Consider the following 14,898-nt stretch of genomic DNA (forward strand, 5'->3'; position numbering starts at 1 on the left):
TTTCTCTGACTAATTTCACTTAGCATAATACCCTCTAGTTCCATCCATGTAGTTGCAAATGGCAAGATTTCATTCTTTTTGACTGCTGAGTAATACTCCATTGTGTGTGTGTGTGTGTGTGTGTGTGTGTGTGTGTGTGTGTGTGTATATACATACCACATCTTCTTTATCCATTCATCCATCAAGGGACATTTGGGCTCTTTCCATACTTTGGCTATTGTCGATAGTGCTGCTATAAACATAGGGGTGCATGTGTCCCTTTGAAACAGCACACCTGTATCCCTTGGATAAATGCCTAGTAGTGCCATTGCTGGGTCATAGGGTAGTTCTAATTTTAGTTTTTTGAGGAACCTCCATACTGTTTTCCAGAGTGGCTGCACCAGCTTGCATTCCCAACTTTTCTTTTTAGCGTTTTATTTATTTTTGAGAGAGAGCACAAGTCGGGGAGGGGCAGATAGAGGCGGGGGACAGAGGATGCAAAGGAGGCTCTGTGCTGACAGCAGCGAGCTCGATGTGGGGCTTGAACTCAGGAACCACGAGATATGACCTGAGCCAAAGTCAGAGGCTCAACTGACTGAGTAAGCCACCCAGGTGCCCCAGTATTTCATTCCTTCTTATGACTATATAATATGCTATTATATCGCTATACCACCTTTTTTTTTTTTTTGCTTGCTTTCTTAGTTTTTTTTTTTTTTTTTTTTTTTTTTTTTTTTTTTTTTTTTTTAAGAGAGAGCGCTCATGCAAAGTAGGGGAGAGGGGCAGGAGAGAGAGAGAGAATCTTTTTTATTTATTTCAAGAGAGAGCAAGCAGGGGAGGGACAGAGAGAGAGGGAAACAGAATCCCAAGCAGGCTCTGCGCTATCAGCAGAGTTTGATGAGGGGGCTCGAACTCTGGAACCATGAGATCATGACCTCAGCCAAAGTCAAGAGTCAGATGCTTAACTGACTGAGCCACCCTGGCCCTCCTGCTTTATGTATTTTTGTGTATTATTTAAGTTTTAATATGCAAATGTGAGCATATAAGTTTAAAATTGTTATATTGTCCTAGCAAATTGAAGTTTTGGGGGGGTTCTGTTGTATCATTACTAGTGTCTTTTGTTGAAGTCTGTTTTATATGATATTAGTGTAGTTATGTCAGCTTTTATTTTCATGTTTACCTAGTTTATCTTTTTGCCTTCTTTTCCTTCAACCTTTTCATGCTGATATATCACTTGTAAACAGCATATACATGAATTTCTATTAATACAGGTGATAATCTTTGCCTTTTAACTGGAACATTTCATGTCTTTACAGTTTTGGTAATTAGCATTATGTTTGGATGTATTCCTGTCATCTAAATTTCTACTTTCTATTTCATTTTGTAAATTTTTTTTTCTTATTTTGTTTTTCTTTCTGCCTTTTGGTTTCATTTTGTTATTATTCCCTCTTCTTTTCTTGTGATTTGGGGATTCTAAGATCTGTTGATAATCTATTCTTAAGAAGTTTTAATATGCATAATTAACTTATCAAAGTCAAAAGTTAATCAGCATCTTAAACCTCCCTCTAAACAACACAAAGACTTTAGCATAACTCAACTCAGATCTCCCTATTTATGCTACTGATGTTTTGTATTTTAGTTCTGTTGTGGCAGGGTTTTTTTTAAGATTTTATTTTAAGTAATCTTTGTACCAAACGTGGGGCTAAAACCCACAACTCCGAGATCAGGAGTCCCATGCTCCACCAACTGAGCCAGCCAGGTGTCGCTGTTGTGACAGATTTTTAATCCCATAAAGTAATGTTGTTTTATATATGGTATTTGTTTTTATTTGCATTATACTCTTTATTCTTTTTAAAAAAGTTATTTTAGTGTTTATTTTTGAGAGAGAGAGAGAACGAGCGAGCATGAGTGGGGGAAGGTCAGAGAGAGGGAGACGCAAAATCTGAAGCAGGCTCTAGGCTCCAAACTGTCAGCACAGAGCCCGACACGGGGCCCAAACTCACAAGCTGTGAGATCATGACCTAAGCTGAAGTCAGATGCTTAACCGACTGAGCCACGCAGGAGCCTCTTAAGTCTATTTATTTATCTTATGTAATCTCTACATCCAATGTGGGGCTTGAACTCATCACCCCGAGATCAAGAGTTACATGCTTTTCCTACTCAGCCAGCCAGGTGCTCCTATTCTTTATTCTTTTATTGCCATCAGGAAGTTCTCTGTCAGTATAATTTTAGTTCCTTTAAAGGTTAGCTAACTTTTCTTTCTGGCTGTCTTTAGTATCTTCCTTGTGTCTTTTGTGTTCTATAGTTTCATGGTGATATGTCTAGATATGAATGTCTTTTTGTTTGTATAATTTGGGAGTTGTATATACTGCCCCTGCCCCACTCCTCTCTCTCTCTCCCTTGATGGAACTCTGATTGGAGTTGTTAGACCTCCCTCAGGTCCCTGTCTCTCCTAACAGTTCATAGTTCTCTTTATAGTGCCTGTGTTGCTTTTTTTTTTTTTTTTTTTAACATTTATTTTTGAAGGGGAGGGGCAGAGAGAGAGAGAGGGAGACACAGAATCCAAAGCAGGCTCCAGGCTCTGAGCTGTCAGCACAAAGCCTGACATGGGACTCGAACCCACAAACTGTAAGATCATGACCTGCGCTGAAGTCGGATGCTTAACTGACTGAGCCACCCAGGTGCCCCTCCTATATTACTTTTTAGGTAATTTCTTTAGTTCTGCCAGTTTACTTTGTAATCTGCTCTTAAACTAATCTATTCAGTTCTTACATTTTAATTTTATATTTTTCATATTTTGGAAATAGTTTCTTTTTCAGGGTCTTCTGTACTTATATTTTCTACCCCCTTGGTTCTTTAAGCGTGTTCAAGCTACTTATTTTTTTTTTTTTTTAATTTTTTTTTTCAAAGTTTATTCATTTTTGGGACAGAGAGAGACAGAGCATGAATGCGGGAGGGGGCAGAGAGAGAGGGAGACAACAGAATCGGAAACAGGCTCCAGGCTCTGAGCCATCAGCCCAGAGGCTGACGCGGGGCTCGAACTCACAGACCGCGAGATCGTGACCTGGCTGAAGTCAGACGCTTAACTGACCGCGCCACCCAGGCGCCCCCAAGCTACTTATTTTTAATTCTGTGGCAGATAGTTCCAGTATCTGAAATACTTGCATGTCTGATTTTGTGGTCATTTCTGCTGACATCACTCTTGTGTGTTTCATGGATTTTAACCTTGAGCTCATATTTCTTGGAACTTGATCTCTAGAGATCCTTTGAGGCTTATATTGAAGTTGAGTTCATTCAGGGAAGCGTGTTGCTTATCCCAGGCAGTGGCCTGTCTCTGTTAGGGCTAGCTTATGAAGAGTTCTCAGAACAGAGCATTCCCGTACCTCTTCTCCCTGCAGTGCCATGGTTTGAGATAGGAACAGGTTGAGCTGTGTGGAGGCTGAGGTGGAGGCTGAATTGTTTTGAATTCCCACTTACACAGCAACTGTGGCCTTTGGAATCCCAGCTTTTGGTGGGCCTTGACCTATATCTCTTGTTCTTGTAGCCTCAGGGAGCCTTGAAAACTAAAGCTTAGCTTTATCTTGTCTTACAGATGTCCTCAGGTGAGGGGCACCTGGGTGGCTTAGTTGGTTGAGTCTTGATTTTGGCTCTTGATTTCGGCTCAGATTGTGATCCCAGAGTTATGGGATCAAGCCCTGTGTTGAGCTTCACACTGAGCATGGAGCCTACTTGAGATTCTCTCTTTCTCTTGAAAATACAAAAAGAAAGGGGCACCTGGGTGGCTCAGTCGGTTAAGCGTCCGACTTCAGCTCAGGTCATGATCTCGCGGTCCGTGAGTTCGAGCCCCACGTCAGGCTCTGTGCTGACCGCTCAGAGCCTGGAGCCTGTTTCAGATTCTGTGTCTCCCTCTCTCTGACCCTCCCCTGTTCATGCTCTGTCTCTCTCTGTCTCAAAAATAAATAAACGTTAAAAAAATTAAAAAAAAAAAATTAAAAAAAAAAATAAATAAAATACAAAAAGAAAAAAAAACACAAAACAAAATAAAAAATATCCTCAGGTGAACATTGGCTTCTGTGTTCTGCTTATTCATCTGAGTTCCTGCTTTTATTCTACTATTGCTTTAAAAAAATTTTTTTTATGTTTATTTATTTTTGAGAGAGAGGGAGACAGAGTGTGAGCAGGCCAGGGGCAGAGAGAGAGGGAGACACAGAATCAGAAGCAGGCTCCAGGCTCCAGGCTTCAGGCTCCGAGCTGTCAGCACGGAGCCCGATGCGGGGCTTGAACCCACAAATTGTGAGATCATGACCTGAGCTGAAGTCTGACACTTAACCGACTAAGCAACCCAGGCGCCCCTCTACTCTTGCTTTTTTGAACATAGCTTACTCCTTATTGGCAGCACATGGATGCATTTTGGAAGTTTTGTTTATTTGATTGATTGGTTTTAAGATTGCATCCAGCATTGCTTTTACTGGAAAGTTTCAGTTTGAGTTCATCCCTATTCAGGAAAATAAATCTTCAAATAAAATAGTAAATAGTTTTAAAAAATAGAAGTAGTATTAGAAAAATCATTAGCTTCTATCCTTTTTACTTATATCCCTTAAATTGGGTCTTATTTTTTAAATTGTCTTTCTTGGGGCTCCTGGGTGACTCAGTTGGTTGAGCATCTAGCTCTTGATTTCAGCTCAGGTCATGATCTCATGGTTTGTGAGATCAAGCCCTATGCTTGGGATTCTCTGTCTCCCTCTCTCTCTCTCTGCCCCTCCCCTGCTTGTGCTCTCTCTCTCAAAATAAACATGAAACAAAAATTTAATAAAATTTAAAAGTGTTTTTCTTAGTGTATCACTAATAATTTGTCTTAATTTAGCAAATCATCTATATTATCCCTCAAGTCTTTCTGTAATGAGGTAGCAGGTTATAAATCAATAAAATAATATGATTCTAGAATGCCTTTAAAACATACACTTAGTTCCAAGGAGGAATTAAGGCCCGTGTATCTTTTATCACAAGGATTTCTAAATTTATAATTAAGTTTCAAAGTTATGTCTTAGAATACTAGTCTCTTCTGGATTAGGATACTTTAAAAGTAGTCATTGACTTACAATAAAATAACTAAAGTGCTATTTTTTTCTCTTCTCTTTGTTAATGTACAGCCAGATTCTCCTGAATATAAAGCTGCTTGCAAACTCTGGGATTTGTACCTTCGAACAAGAAATGAGTTTGTTCAGAAAGGAGAAGCAGATGATGAAGATGATGATGACGATGGGCAAGACAATCAAGGCACAGTGACTGAAGGAGTAAGTGTGCAGCTGGAGTGGGTGAGATGGACCACTGGGAGGTAGACAAGGGCCCTGCCTGTGATTTCTTCTGTGCTGCTTGGGCAGCTGGGCTTCCTGTGGAGTTGTGTTGGTAACTAGGAGGGCAAAGGGGCATACAGCCAGAGAGCCCCACTGCAATTGCAAGGGATACTAGGACATCCTGAACAGTGTATGCCATGAGTGGTTATTTTCATGAGTTGCTCTTACATTAATGCATATTTCCTGCCCAGTTTTAAGGAGAACCTTCATATTATCAAGGATTGTTCAGTATTGCTAGATTGAGGTATCTTATAAGGGTGGGCAGTGTTGTGATTAAAAGTTGCAGAATCACGGGGCGCCTGGGTGGCGCAGTCGGTTAAGCGTCCGACTTCAGCCAGGTCACGATCTCGCGGTCCGTGAGTTCGAGCCCCGTGTCAGGCTCTGGGCTGATGGCTCGGAGCCTGGAGCCTGTTTCCGATGCTGTGTCTCCCTCTCTCTCTGCCCCTCCCCCGTTCATGCTCTGTTTCTCTCTGTCCCAAAAATAAATAAAAAACGTTGAAAAAAAAAATTTAAAAAAAAAAAAAAAGTTGCAGAATCAGGAGAATCACCTTAGGGATATTTTTGTAGATTAGACTGGTGCTGTTCCTAGAACATGCCAGGGTATGCTCCTGCCTCTGGAATTTTGCAGTTGCTCTTCTGCCTAGAACGTGCTTCCTTTGGCTCTTTCTGTGACTTGCTCTTTTTCATGGTTCTTTTTTCTTTTTTGGGGGGGGGTGGGGAGGGACAGAGAGAGAGCGCGAAAGAGAGAATCCCAAGCAGGCTCTGCACTGTCAGCGAGGAGCCCGACATGGGGCTCGAACTCACAAATTGTGAGATATGACCTGAGCCCAGATCAGGAGTCGGACGTTCAACTGACTGAGCCACCCAGGCTTCCCTTTTTTTTCATGATTGTAACATCCATTAAAACAACGTCAGCTAGGAGAGGACTTTCTTGACCCTCTAAATTGTTTGCCTCACATCCCTCCTTTCCCATCATCACATCACTCTGTTCTGTGGTCTTTAGTTAGTATCAGTGTATGTGAAATAGCTTGTTTATTTGTTTACGTGTTTACTTTCTGTCTTCTACCAAGGAGAATGATAGCTCCACAAAAGATACTGCCTTATTCACCTGTTCCTGGCATCTAGACTGTGTGTGGCATGTAGGTACTGTTAAATACTTGATGAGTGAACACACATGTTTAAAAAAGGAAAAAGGATAGTAAAAGGAAGGACATGTCATCTGTAGCTAAATAGTGAGATACCTAAAGCAGAGCCTTCCCCCTTTCTTCCCTAAATTAATCTAAATAAGCCTTTTGCTGAAACTCTCAACACAGAAAAAAGAAGTGGTAGGGTGAATTTCTCAAAAATGTAACTACTTAGAGTCTCAAAATGTACTTCCTAGGCACTTTGTCAATTTCTTTCTCACAGTTAAATGATTAAAATAGGTAGAAGGCGGGGCACCTGGGTGGCTCAGCCGGTTAAGCGCCCGACTTCGGCTCAGGTCATGATCTCGCGGTTCGTGAGTTCAAGCCCCGAGTCGGGCTCTGTGCTGAGAGCTCAGAGCCTGGAGCCTGTTTCCGATTCTGTGTCTCCCTCTCTCTCTCTGACCCTCCCCCATTCATGCTCTGTCTCTCTCTGCCTCAAAAATAAATAAACGTTTAAAAAAAATTAAAATAAAATAGGTAGAAGGCAGTTAACTAGGGATTCCCTGGAATTTTACTCTCTGATATTAATGTAGGTACAGCAACTTACCCCCTGCTTTCTCGGGTAGAACATTACCTACAGAGGGCTGAGTCTTATAGGCCTCCAAGGTTCTAGTCAAAAAATGAAATTGCCTACATTTAGGACTTGCCTATGTTTCTTTTGGTGAGAAATTGGGAGGATCTTGCACATTCATATTTATACCTCCCAAGCTTCTTCCTTATTCTAAGCTCTTGTGGAGAGAGAGGGAATTTTCAAGCTTTTATTTTTAAATTCAGAATGATTTCCTTGGAGTTTTCCCAGTTGTGGAAATAGGTTTATGAATGCATTTGCATACCCCACTCCCTTTGTCACGTGCAATGCATGTTTCCAAAGTAGCTAGTTGGGTTGGAAGGAGAGGAATCTTGGCTGCAGAATAGAACTCTCCTCTCTTTGAAGCTAACTCTGTGGTGCTGTGTTTCAGCCAGGAAGAAAATGACTTAAACATGGGTTATTTTTAGTCTGCTATCATTGGTGTTCTGGTGGTTCTCTAAGCTTATATGGTTAGGGACTCACAGCTAATCACATGTTTTTTATGTGTTAAATGTTTGTTATGTGTCTGCTATTTCCAGATACGATGCACAAGGCCCAAGAGATGTTATTGCTCTCTGTGGAGTTAATGTTGGACCTTAAAATTGAGACTATACTAAATAAAAAAGACATGTTGGATGGATGAGGACACAAATAACAGTGCTTTTAGGATTTAAACCAGAAATACCATTAATCTTTTATATGTACAAAACGTGGTTTGGACATGAAGTACATTTAATATAACTCTTGACTGACACATGCCATTGCTCACAATAAAAACCAGCTTCAGACTCAGACCCTTCCCTGCCACGTACTCTTTAGGGCATAAACTTTCTCATGTTGAAATGATGGCTAAGGCAGGAAGAGTAAGTTGGCCAGTCTGCAGAGCAGAAATGAGATACTTTAGTTGACTTAATAATAGTCCTTACTTTTTAAAATTTTTTTAATGTTTATTTATTTTTGAGAGAGAGAACAACAGCATGAGAGCTAGAGGGGCAGAGAGAAAGGAGACACAGAATCCGAAGCAGGCTCCAGGCTCTGAGCTGTCAGCACAGAGCCCAACACGGGGCTCGAACTCACGGAGTGCAAGGTCATGACCTGAGTCGAACTCAGACACTTAACTGACTGAGCCACCCAGGTGCCCCAGTCCTTCACTTTTGAGATAGCTTGAATTCTATTGTTAGATCTGGCCATGCACCCCATGGGTAAAAAACGTATGTCGTTGTACCAGAATATCAACACTTCAGTAGATATGAACAGCAGATATAGAGATGGTCAGGTATCACTGAGCATGTTTTCTCTGTCTCAGTTGCTCAGACCCTAAAAAGGTATGTATTTCCATCATTTCACACATATGGCACCATTAGATTTTGGTAAAAGGACCTGATCTAAGAGATTTAGTTACTGAACTAATACAAGGAGCCTCATTAGTTTCACATACATCATTCTGGGGGTCCAACATCAGAGCACTTTTGTGGTATTCTTGAAACTTACATTTAAAATAAGTACTGTTTAGAAGTTGTTTTTTTCAATTAGCTTTAAAATTTAGAAGCTGTTTAATATTGGCATTTATTTTTGGATTTTTCTCACAGTCTTTCTCCTTTCTCTCCTTCCTGCTAACCCCCTTCTCCCAGTCTTCTCCAAGTTACTTGAAGGAGATCCTGGAGCAGCTTCTTGAAGCCATAGTTGTAGCCACAAATCCATCAGGACGTCTCATTAGTGAGCTTTTTCAGAAACTGCCTTCTAAAGTGGTAAGTGATATAATTAAAGACAGGGGAATCAATTAAAGTGTTTTTATTTTTGTTTTGTTTTTGGTTTTGTACTTAGTTCTTAGCAAATAAGGTAAGTTAACGGAAGGCATTGGAGGCTGCTGAGAGATCCTCCTTGTGGCCTCAATAGCAACCATATAAGACATGTTCTATAATTTTACTTGCCTAAAGGTTGTAGTTTTTTTTAAATATTTGTTTTTGATTGGTAATTCTTACTGTTTGTTTTTTGTTTTTCATGGTCATAAAATACACATGATTTACCATTTAACCACTTTAAGTGTGTGGTTCAGTGATGTCAAGTACATTCATATTGTACGTCTATTGCCTTAACTGAAATTCCGTATCCATTCAGTAGTAACTCCCCATGTCCTCCCATCCCCCAGCCCTGGCAACTACCATTCTCTGTTCTCTCTCTATGAATTTGACCACTCTAAGCACCTGATAATAAGAGGACTCATACAATATCTCTCCTTTTATATCTGGCTTATTTCATTTAGCATTATGTATTCCAGGGTTCATCCATGGAATTTCCTTCCCAGTGTTCATTCATAGAATCCATGAAGAATTTCCTTCCTTTTTAAGGCTAAATAATACTCCACTGGGGGTGCCTAGGTTGCTCAGTCGGTTACGTGTCCCACTTCAGCCCAGGTCATGATCTCGCAGTTCGTGGGTTCGAGCCCTGTGTCAGGCTTTGTGCTGACAGCTCAGAGCCTGGAGCCTGCTTTGGGTTCTGTGTCTCCCTCTCTCTGTCCTTCCTCTACTCTCTGTCACTGTCTCTCTCTCTCTCTCTAAAATAAACATTAAATAATATATTACCGTATGCATATACCACATTTTGTTTATCCGTTCATCTGTCAATTGACATTTGGGTTGTTTCCAAGATTGGTAATTCTTAAATAACAAAGTAAGGACCTAAACTAAACCTTTTATTTATAACAGAGACGAAACATTCTCTTTGCTCAGGGACAGAATGAGAGGAAGCTAAATGAGTTCTTCCTCTTTTATTTCTCTGGATCTCCTGGTGATGGAGAAGAGAGAGACTGACTAATACTCTTCTACCCCAAAGAGGAGGAACTTTCTAGACTAGTGAGACCCTTTAAAAGTGGCAGGGCCTGTTGTGGCTTCATACCTAAAAGGCAATGAACATAGCTAAAATTCCACTTTACCTGTGGAACTACAAAAATTTCCATGGCCTCAGCATTCTTGTATTTCTAGACAAGAATATACTTTCAGAGGTACTCCACTGTAGCACATAACTCCTTTGTGATCATTTACTATTTATCTACCTTCTTCCCTGGTTCTTGAATTGAAAAACAAAGATTCTATCATATTTTGTTTTGTGTCCCTGCCATGTAGCTGGAACCCAGCATGTCCTAGGTGTGTAAGAAATGCTTATTGACTGATAAGTGGCTTGCAGCTTTCCCCATCAGTTACCGACAAGACTGGTTATTTAAAGGTGTGCCTTGACTAGTTGTAAGACAGTTCTCACATAGAAATAAAGCCTAGAGGCAGTTGGGTGGCTCAGTCGGTTAGAACATGTGATTCTTGATCTCAGGGTTATGTGTTCAAGCCCCATGTTGGGTATAGACTTTAAAAAAAGTTAAAAAAAAAAAAAAAAAAAAAGAAAGCAAGCATATATGACTACTGCTATCTATCCTAAGTGTGGATCTGATTACAAAAACATAATGATGATATTGGTCATATGTTTAAATTTTTTTTTCAAATGTTTTAAATTAAAAAAAAAGGAAAACAGTATGATGATTTCTCAAATAATTAAACATAGAATTACCGCATGATCCCACAATTCCACTTTGGGTGCATACCCAAAGGAACTGAAAGCAAGATCTCAAAGAGGTATTTGTACAGCCATGTTCATAGCAGCATTATTCACAGTAGCTGAAACATGGGAGCAAACCATATGTCCTTCGACAGATGAATAGATAAATGAAATGTGGCATATACACACAATGGAGCGTTATTCAGCGTTTAAGAAAGAATGAAATTCTGACACACGCTACAGTAAGAATGAACCTGGAACACATTATAGTAAGTGAAAGAAGAGAGTCACAAAAGGACCAATATTGCATGACTCCTCTTGTAGGAAGTATTCGGAGTAGTCAAATTCATAGAGAAAGTAGAATAGTGGTTTCTAGGGGCTGACAGGAAGGGAAAGGGGGGAGCTGCTGTTCAGTGGGTATGGAGTTTCAGTTTGGGAAGATGAAAAGTTTGGGAGGTGAACGATGGCGATGATTGCACAATAATGTAAATGTACTTAATGCCACCGAACCACACACTTAGAAGGTTAAATGGTAAATCTTTTGTGTCTTTAATCACAATAAAATTATGAGAAAAGAGTATAGCCTTTACTCAAGATCTACTCCTCAGTAGCAGGAGATCATCACTAGTGGTCAAGCCACCAAAGGTGACTTGGAGCACTAAAACATTGATATTCTGTTCCCCCATTCCGGGATGGCTTCCAGAGACACCATGCAGCACGAGTTGGTTGGAAAAAGCAGGTTCCCATTGGCCCCTCAGAGTGACAGTTTCAAAGACAGCAAGGACTGAGGCTGGGAGGGTGGAGCAGTGTTTACCTTTCCTTTATGAGTCCTTCCTAGGCTGGACTAGCTAAGTGGGAGAGGAGGTTCTGACTATTGTGGGCCCAACAGCTGGGATTACATGCTGTTCCAGCCTGGGTGACCTTGTCATAATTTGTCTTCTGAACTGTTTCTCAGAAGTAGTATTGGTTAAGAGGGGGGCAGAAAAGGGGTTGGATCAAGCCAAAAAACCCCCCAAAACAACCCCTCCCCCCCCCACACACACAGTAGGGGTTAAAAAAGAAGGGATACGCTGAGGACTCAGATGAGAGGAAGCATCCCTGAGATCATGCCCTCAGCCCAGCAACTGAGTGAAGGCTGTAACCTCTTGGCTTTTTGTTATTGTACGGGCTGCAAGAATTTGAACGGGTCAGAAGAGCATGAAGAGCACAGCCTCACCTTCCCTGACACTTCTCTCACCTACCAACTTTTGACTTTTGGTCAACTTCAGTTGTTTCCTCTAAGGAACTAAAGATGTAGGAAAGGCTCAAGGCAGTGAACACACTGTGGGCTTTGTGAGATGCTTCAGGGACATTCCTCTAACACGCTTATCTTCTTGTGTTGACGTAATCTTTGCTGAGAAACCAGAAAGTGCTTATGATTTTACTCTGTTTCTTTAATGTAGTTTTACTTAAAATGTGTTTTATTTTGTAGAAAATTAATTTGGCCAAAATAAGTGAAAGCTTTAAACCTGAAGCTAACACACATGCACCCTTATGTCTTGTAGACCGTTAACAATTTTATATGAAATAGGATAATATTGTGTGATTTAGATTGCAGTGTTAAGAGTTTATGAGAACATTCAGAAACATTCCTCTACTTCGTTGCCAGGAATAGATACGTTAGAACCTTAAATTTAAAACTGTGTGATTCTGTGAATTTAGAATTTTTTAAAACATTAAATTATGGTGTGTTAGTTGGATAATGATAATTACCAAATGCTAACTATAAACTCCTGCAGCATGCTCTTGTGTATTTCATGAAGCTGGTTAAAATCAAATTCTGTCTGCTTCAAACATAACAAACAGTATGCTGTACAGCTTTGTCAGTAACCTTGCACCTCACAGAGCTGTTCAGTTGATCAATACGTTGTCAGTGCACTTCTTTGTTTTCTTATTAGTTGGATACTTCTCATTTATTTAGCCTGCCTGGGTTTTTGTCTTCCAGCAATATCCAGATTATTATGCAATAATTAAGGAGCCTATAGATCTCAAGACCATTGCCCAGAGGATACAGGTATGCAGATTACCATATGTAACTATATGTAGTTTAGGGAAGATTGGCTTGTGGTCTCTTTTAGAGGCTTTTAGAAAATGGAGAAGCAGATGTCTCTGTAAGGGATTTTTAGCATATAATGTAAATGGATTAGTTGATTATAGCTTTGGAAAAGGCAGCATGGTGTCTCTTTAGCATTTTTTGTATAGGGAGGAAAGCAGAATTTTCATTGGCATGGTAACAATAGGACAATATTTAAAAAAGACAATAATTAGAACAGTAATTAAAAAGCATTGGGCATAGACGTTTCTGGTTGTGAAAGATACATTGGCATTAAAGCTTTGTTGTTTATTCTTACCTGCTTCCAAATAGTTTTAGGATATCTCAGAATAAGTTACCTGCAACATATTTTAGAGTGTAAGGTCAGTGAAAACAGACTTCATTCTCTTCGAGTGCCTTCCTCCCTGTATCTCCAGCAATAGCAGCAGAACACTCACCTGGCACTGGTAGGTGTCTGCTCTGTTCTAAGTGCTTTATATGCATTAGCTGATTAATTTTTATAGCCACTCCGTGAGGTGGACTCTATTATTATTCCTGTTTCACAGATGAGAAAACTGAAGCACAGAGGTGATAAGTCACTTGCGTAAGTCATCACCTAATAAGGAGAAGGGTTAGGATTTGAATCCAGACATTCTGCCTCCAGAGTCTGTGCTCTTAACCCCTGTACTATTCCTACCTCTCGATAGATATTTATTGAGTGAATCAGTGACTGAAATTTAAAACTTGATGATCAGAGGTTAAGGAAGGTGTAGGGAGAAAGAGCTAAATTTTACAAAAAATCTGGTCTTTAGAGTTGTGCTGACGTGGGTTAATTTCCTAGCTCTGTTCCTTACTAGCTGTGTTGCTTCGGTCAGGCGACTTTCCTGCTTTCCTCTGTTGTGCACTGAGTGTAGTATTCCCACTTTGCAGAGTTGGAGGGGGCAATGATCATGCGTGTGAAGCATCTCACAGAGCACCTATGGGATGTGGCCTTGGACTGTGTGAGTTACTGATCCTCCCAGAGTAAGGAAGGTTTGGGGCTCCTGGTAGATAAAACAAAAAGGAAATTTTAATGTGTTGCATAGTCTCGTTGAGAAAGGAGACTGAAAACAAGTGGTTTGCCAGAAGGGAGAAACTTCATTGGCTTTAAAGTTCTAGGAGAGTTTGGGGTGCCTAGGTGGCTCAGTTGGTTAAGCGTCCGACTTCGGCTTAGGTCATGATCTCGCAGTTTGGGAGTTCAAGCCCCACGTTGGGCTCTGGGCTGACAGCTCGGAGCCTGGAGCCTGCTTCGGATTCTGTGTCTCCCTCTTTCTCTGATCCTTCCCTGCTGGGCTCTCTCGCTCGCGTGCTCTCAAAAATAAATAAACATTAAAAAAAATTTTTTTTAAATCAAGTTCTAGGAGAGCAGTAAAGAATAACAGTGTAGTAATTACTGGTACTGTAATACGTTTTCACAGAATGTTAAAATACAGATTCCCTAATGTATCACCTGGTTTTTAAGGCAGCTTCCTAGCTGCTGCTGGTAATGACTTAGTCTCCTGGAACATAAATTTCTGTGGTTCCTAACGTCTATCTGAGGGGAAGATGTTTTTATAATCCTGAAGTTCAAATCAGATCTTTGGAAACCCCTGCCCTAGCCCCAGTCTTCTCTCCAAGACCTCACTTCTTATCTTGTCTGTTCTTCCTTCTAGAAACCCCATAGAAGCACCTCCTTTTGCCATCACCCTAATCAAGATCTCATCCATTTATGTCCAAATTACTGTAATGGTCTTTCTTACCTCTCTGATGAAAGACTCTCTAGTCCTTTCTGCATGTTGCTTCCTGACCCTAGTTTCCTTCCTCTTTCTTTTCTTTTTGATTCCACAGCCCAGAGCCTTATCACTTGTTTTCTAGTGCCTTTTGCAGCGAGTCCCAGTTTCTTGTACTGGTGCAATAGTAACCAACTCTGAATAACTCCAGTAGAAGTGGTATCCATTGAAAGGATACTGGGTAGCTCATGGAATTGTTAGGAAGGTAGGCAGGAGAAGTAGCCTTAGAGAAGTGGGAGGAACTCAGGGACATTGTGGTACAGCTGAGGTCAATGCACAGTGTCTTTGTGGTGCCATTGCTGTTCCTAATGTCATTCACCACTGTGGGCCCTGGTTGCTCGCTGCTCCACTCTGCTTTACTTACCCTTCATGGGGGTTAGGAATTCATTTTCTC

At 40.7% G+C, this 14,898-nt stretch overlaps 1 protein-coding gene across 47 annotated transcripts in view; it reads left to right on the top strand.

Annotated features, from left to right (window-relative positions):
- Nucleotides 1-14,898, top strand: part of PBRM1 (polybromo 1) — a 116,901-nt gene that overhangs the window by 19,307 nt on the left and 82,696 nt on the right. For all 47 annotated transcript variants that reach the window (XM_086697962.1, XM_086697966.1, XM_086697952.1 and 44 more), the window contains 3 exons: nt 5,127-5,270; nt 8,714-8,830; nt 12,610-12,678. In XM_086697962.1, the coding sequence (XP_086554088.1) occupies nt 5,127-5,270; nt 8,714-8,830; nt 12,610-12,678 (330 nt within the window). The remainder of the gene's footprint in view (nt 1-5,126; nt 5,271-8,713; nt 8,831-12,609; nt 12,679-14,898) is intronic.

Source organism: Puma concolor, chromosome A2 (assembly GCF_028749965.1).
Source record: "Puma concolor isolate L17-30 chromosome A2, mPumCon1.1.hap2, whole genome shotgun sequence".
Classification (NCBI taxonomy): domain Eukaryota; kingdom Metazoa; phylum Chordata; class Mammalia; order Carnivora; family Felidae; genus Puma; species Puma concolor.